At 38.1% G+C, this 6,105-nt stretch overlaps 1 protein-coding gene across 1 annotated transcript; it reads left to right on the top strand.

The window, feature by feature from the left end:
• Positions 1-3,085: 3,085 nt before the first annotated feature.
• Positions 3,086-3,661, top strand: LOC130988066 (UPF0057 membrane protein At2g24040-like). Its single transcript, XM_057911829.1, has 2 exons — positions 3,086-3,327; positions 3,412-3,661. Exons 1-2 carry the CDS (start codon positions 3,241-3,243, stop codon positions 3,535-3,537), a joined length of 213 nt encoding a protein of 70 aa, XP_057767812.1. The 5' UTR covers positions 3,086-3,240; the 3' UTR covers positions 3,538-3,661.
• Positions 3,662-6,105: the final 2,444 nt, after the last annotated feature.

The following is a 6,105-nucleotide window of genomic DNA, read 5'->3' as shown; positions in this document are numbered from 1 at the left end:
TGCATTATCATAGCCATAAGCTCGCCAATTCCCCCCTCTCGGCGTATCCACGCAATATGCTCTGCAAAAGTGTCATAATCAACTCGAACAGACTCCCGCTCATCGGCTTCTTCTTCTTCCTCCTCGTCATCCCCATCGGATTCTGTTGATGGGACGTATTCATCATCCTCAATGTCATCTTCAGCAAACGCTCGTGGAGCATCATAATTCAGGCCCGAATTATGTCTTGAATCTGCTAACCAATCAAATTCGCTCATCTGGTGTGCGATGGACTCATCAAAAGAACCAGGTGCTGGAGTCTGCTCAAAGGTGGACGAAGTAGGTATATCCATTGAAGGTCGGTAAACTCCTGCTTGCGGTGCACAATTCCTTCCGTTCTCAATCACAAAAACTTGTGGCTCAACCTCATTAATGCATAATCGGCGAAGTTGATCATCAGTACTTAACAAAGAGCGAATCATGCGACCACTTCGGGTTCTTGACAAATAATACAGATCGTAGTTTGGATTGAAGGAGTTCGCAACCAAATAATAATTGATACTTTGTCTTAACTCCAAAAGATTTATATTATCAGCTCGAACATAGCAATAGGTCGCACTCCCACCATTATAAAGAATATCATCCCAATATCCTCCATAATTCACAATAATATTCTTCCACTCCGTCATCTACGAAAATAACAGGACAATTACCATCAAAATTGATTATGCGAATAATTAAAATGTACTACAACATTTATGCGCATTAAAAGGTACAAAATTAAATATAGCAAAGTTTTATCTAAAATCTACTACAATTTTTTTCAGTGAAATGGGTCAAACGGACTACTAACATGCTGCATTCGACCCAACAGCATCTTTGGCCCCGGTGACAAGTTGCTCGTTCCATCGTTAATTGCTGCAGCAAGGGCTGGAAAATCTAAGGTAGTTACTTTAACTTTTTCTCAATCTATCTTGTAATCAAAAGTTGCTTTGTTTCAAGTGGAAGTACTAAAGTGGCTTCAGTTAATGTATACAAGTTGTCTATCAAAAGGAAGGGAATAAGTGTAACTTTTTACACCTCCCGTGAGGTGGGGCTTCACATGGAATATGTTTGTTGACCTCTTGTGTTGTTGTAATTTTGCTTGACCGAGCAGAGATTTTAACATCCATATCATGTTCTTTTTAATTGAATATTTTCCCGTGATGCTGTAAATCAGAATTGCCTTTAGACATTGTATGTTTAGACAGTTCTGATTATTTCCCCCCTATTGCTAATTTGAATGACAGTTCATCATCGGAGATGGCAACAACTATGGTCTCCCTAAAAAACTTCGCGTAGAGTAGGTCTCGACACCTATGGTCATGAAGTTTTTCCACAGGTGTCGAGGCCTTAGAGTAGGTCTCAAATTTTAGACCCGCGGGACATCGACATTTCTCACGCATCTTCTCCACCGCTGCGACCCCCAAACGAGACTCGGGAACAGGTTTAGGGGGCTGGGGTGCTTTTTTAGCCTTTTTAGAAGGCCCGGAGGAGCTCGGGATGGCCTGAGAATCAGGCGTGGCGGAAGGGGAAGGAAGGTCTATAGGGTCCTGTGGCTGGGGGGAGGAAGACGGAGAAACTTGGGGAGAAGGAGAGGGAGAAAATGTGGGTTGGGGAGCGGAAGTGGAAGCCATTGCCGGAATTTTAAAAAACCTAGGGTTTGCACGCTCAGTCAGAGCACCAACAACTACAAATTACTCTATGTTTAAACTACAAATACCGGGAAGGGAAGCGCGCAATTTACCTTGGTCGAAGGTCCTGTAAGTTCGTCGGAAGGGACTGGAACGGAAGGATCGCAAGATTTACGCCGGAACAGGGGGAGGAAAATCGCCGGAATTGAGAGAAAAAATGCGGAAATAGAATGAAGAAGATGAAGGGATAAAAATTCAAAATCGACTAAGTAACGTACGCGGGCAACTACCACCGTACGGGATGGACGACACGTGGCCTTAGAAAAAAATCGACGGTCAATGATTCCTACCGAGAGGCGAAAGGACACGAAGTTTAAAAAAGTAACCTTGGGATACGGAAAGGCACTGCAAAAAGGGGCGGGCATTTAATGCTGATGACGTCACTCACACGGGCGAACACTCTGACTAGTTGCACCGTTCCAGAGCAAACTAGCCAGACCAGAGGGGGGAGTAGCTGATGAGGAGTAATATATGTAGAGCAGAGGAATGACTTTACCAGGGGAATCAAGGGACGCAGGGAGATGGTTTTACCAGAGAATTGATATTTGTCAGAGGAATGATCCTCGCCAGAGGAGCGGCCCTCGCCAGAGGAATGACCCTCGCCAGAGGAATGACTTCCGCCAGAGGAATGGTATTTGTCAGACGAATGATCCTCGCCAGAGGAATGACTTCCGCCAGAGGAATGGTATTCGTCATAGGAATGATCCTCGCCAGAGGAATGACTTCCGCCAGAGGAATGGTTCTCACCAGAGGAGCGGCCCTCGCCAGAGAAATGGCTTTCGCTAGAGGAATCGCCCGCTTCATCGTGAATTTACTATTTTGCCCTCGACCACGCGGAATGCATGTTCTGAAGGGGCGAATTTACTATTTTATCGCTAGCTTGTACTCTATAAATACCATGCATACGCATCTTGTAAAAACGACATTATCTAATATTCTGAAATACTGCAATTCTACTTTCGTGCTCTCAAATCCGATTATTCTCTTTCACCTTCTCCGATCAAAAACATTAGGTATATTCTCCGATTTCACAACGATTCACCGGTTAAGTATGTACCCATTCTTTTATACTTCACCACTTTGCTATATAATTTATATCTTTAATATCTATGTATATTTTATACATTATACATTAGATCATTAGGAATAATAAAATACAAATGATAATTTTATTTTTGCGCCTTTAACCTGATTAGCCCTATGGGCTAGCCCGAAACCCGAAAGTTTAGGATTAGGATTGAAGATTTACAACCCGATTAGCCCGCACCGGACTAACCTGGAACCCGATAGGGCTAGCCCGAAAACTCGGTGGGCTGGCCCGATTGACATCCCTATCTATGAATCGATTTTTTTCACTGCTATATATTTCCCCAAATTAATTTGGAAACAATCAGACCCTATCGCTTCCAACCATATTGCTTTGCCTCCAATCAGCCAATCGCTCTCAACGGACACTGCCGGTAAATCAAGCAGATCTCTCTCTCTAAACTGATAGCTTTTGGGGATTGATAGAGATTCAGAAAAGAAAATGTCTTGCTGTATAATCTTCTGCGAGATCTTACTTGCAATCTTGCTTCCCCCTCTCGGTGTTTGCCTCCGCCATGGCTGCTGCACGGTAAGCTGATTTTACTTCTCACGATCAAGCACCGGTCTTCGTTATTTATGAATTATGATGATTGTTTATTCAACTTGGCCGCAGGTGGAGTTCTTCATTTGCTTGGTGTTGACTATTTTGGGGTACATACCTGGGATTATCTACGCTCTCTACGCGATTGCTTGCCTTGATCCTGATAGGTTCCGTGAAGAGTACTATGTGCTAGCATAATTTACCTTGGTGTTAATTTCCTCGATAATTCTGTATGTTACGTGATAAATTGTTTAACTTCAATGTTAATTATGTGAAATTTTTTTATGTGAATTGATTAATGAAGATCGAATTTTTGTTGGTTGATTCTAGTTCGATTCGTCAAGTTGGAGTTATTGCACTGCTGATTTAGATAGATATATGATGATTTTAGGGTTTGGTAAATTTTTTACCCTGCTTCTCTTATGTATTTGTACAAGATCATTGTTCTTAGCTCTTTTTGGGTTGCTGCTGTTTTCGTTAAGTATTAGGGTTTTGATCAATGATGTAGAAGAGACACAGAAACATTCACCATGGGTAACTTTCTTCTATTAGGATATCAAGAAATGTAGAATTTTGTTTTCCCTAATTGCTATTGACTAGTTGATCTAGAATCAGCACAGCTAGCCTTTCCCCCTTTTAATCATAGACCAGAATCAGTAGTCGACGATACATGCTATGCAACTTCCCCCGGATAGAGGCAATCTGACCACGTTGAAGATTTGTCTATGTAATATAGTAATGCAGTAAGATTCTTTTAGGCGATATGTTGACAATCTGGGGAATTTTGGTGTTGTGATCTAGTAAACATGAGGTGTATGTCCAATGTATACTGGCATTGTTCATGTCTAATCCTTGCTCCTCGGGTTCTTATAGACTCCACTGTTGTGAGGGCGTAACTAAGACAATGGCTGCTGCTTCTTGAGCCGATTTTCCCAGCTGCTCTTGCAGCAGTTCTTTTAGAAATTGCTATTCCTGTTGTCTTCCACTTTCTACAAACCTAATCTTTACATGTCTTGTGTTTGATTATGCCCTGCAATCTTCAATCTTTTGAAGACTAATTGGCATTGCTTGATGTGGTAACTCTTGCATATTAAGTTAGAGGATAGTTTCTTTCTAATCTGAAGTTTGCAGCAGTGCATATTGATACTGGTTTGAGTCTCTGTTGTGGATTGTGCCTCCAGATTCTGGGTAATTATTTGACATTTTCCCATCGGTGATGGCTCATCGCCTGCTCGAGTCGATTTGGGCGATGAGTCATCCGAGGTGGAGATGAAAAACTCGAGTCACGGCTCATTCATATGACCCCGGTTCATCGCGTGTGGCGTACGCGTGTAAGCAGGCGCCCAAAAAAAAAAATTTATGGATGAGTTAGTAGGATGAGCCAGATCAATGTAGGCCTCGATTTATAAGTGATTCCGAAGCATGGATGAATCAATAACTGACTCAATCAATATCAAGGTACGAATAATCGTGCCGCCCTTGAGCCATGAGGTGTCGCCAGCCCGCCACCTCCTCCAATGTGCCAACTCGAGTCGGCTATTAAGGGGTCGAATCAATAACGCGAGTAGTTCGCTCCCAAAATCAAATTCAAATGCATTCCGACTACAAATACAAAACGATCACTTGAAATTTGAAAAAACAAACAAAAATTGAACATAAAAAGCTAGGTGTTTTGGTTTACAAATATTGTGCAACAATTTGAAGAGAAATAAAAAGTAGTGGGAAGAATCTTTATAGAATGTTACTCTTATAGATGTGTTTTCTTAGTTACTGTCAAAATTTGAAATTTATTTATTTATATATATAAATTTAAAAATTAGGAAGGAAAGAAAAAAAAAATCGCAACTCCATATTTATATCTATATAATATATAAAACATGAATTTAACGTAAACTTTTTTCCACCAAAATTTCTCACTCTTCACTTTTCTTTTTTTTATTTTGTTTCTCTTTTAAAAATCATCAATTTTGACTTATAAAAATATATTCAATATAGATGTTAAATTAAAGATAAAGAAAAGATCTTTAATTTGATATAAAATTATAAAAATTAATTCTAAAATTAAAGATATAGAAAAAATCGTTTATAGTCACAATTTTTTTTTTCTCTCTCCTCACTCATCTATCCTAAATCCATTCTTTTGAATGTCTTCTCTCTGTTTGATTCCTTTTTCTATATTATTTAATTTTATATTTTATATTTTATTAGATATCATTTTTAATATTTATGCAACTAAAAAGATTAAACTTAAATTTGTTCATTTTAAAACTCTTTAACTTAATAAATTAATTATTTTTATTTATAAAAATAAATCTCATCTTTTCAGCAAAATCAATTATTTGGATGTTGCATAAGAACTTTATTTTAAAATTTATATTCAAACAAAATAACCGAACAAATATGATTTAAATATTCATTCAAAAATATATCAAAGTATATGCAAATAAATAGTTGTGTACATCTTAGAATATTATATGATACATAATGATACTTATTATCATTTACTTGTTTTTGATATTTGATAATTTATATATTTATGCACAATATCAATTATAAATAATTAATTGGTATTTTAAAAATTGAAAATTCAAATATTTTCAGATTCATGTATTTATTGAGATTATGTCGTTCATAACTTTGATATTTTTAATTGAGATCTATGTTTAAATTTGTTTATATTTATTTATTCGATAAAAAAAATATTTATATTTATTTATTTAAAATATTGTTTATTTTCAATATCGTCCTGCATCGCACGAGCGAGCG

The sequence above is a fragment of the Salvia miltiorrhiza genome, chromosome 6, assembly GCF_028751815.1.
Source record: "Salvia miltiorrhiza cultivar Shanhuang (shh) chromosome 6, IMPLAD_Smil_shh, whole genome shotgun sequence".
Classification (NCBI taxonomy): domain Eukaryota; kingdom Viridiplantae; phylum Streptophyta; class Magnoliopsida; order Lamiales; family Lamiaceae; genus Salvia; species Salvia miltiorrhiza.
Note: the sequence above shows the minus strand (reverse complement) of the source record. Positions and strands in the feature narration are given on the sequence as shown.

Bases quoted from the DNA above. Each gene is read 5' to 3' on its own strand.
- LOC130988066 (XM_057911829.1), top strand. From the start codon at position 3,241: ATGTCTTGCTGTATAATCTTCTGCGAGATCTTACTTGCAATCTTGCTT. The intron at 3,328-3,411 runs GTAAGCTGATTT...ACTTGGCCGCAG, and splicing joins TCCGCCATGGCTGCTGCACG to GTGGAGTTCTTCATTTGCTT.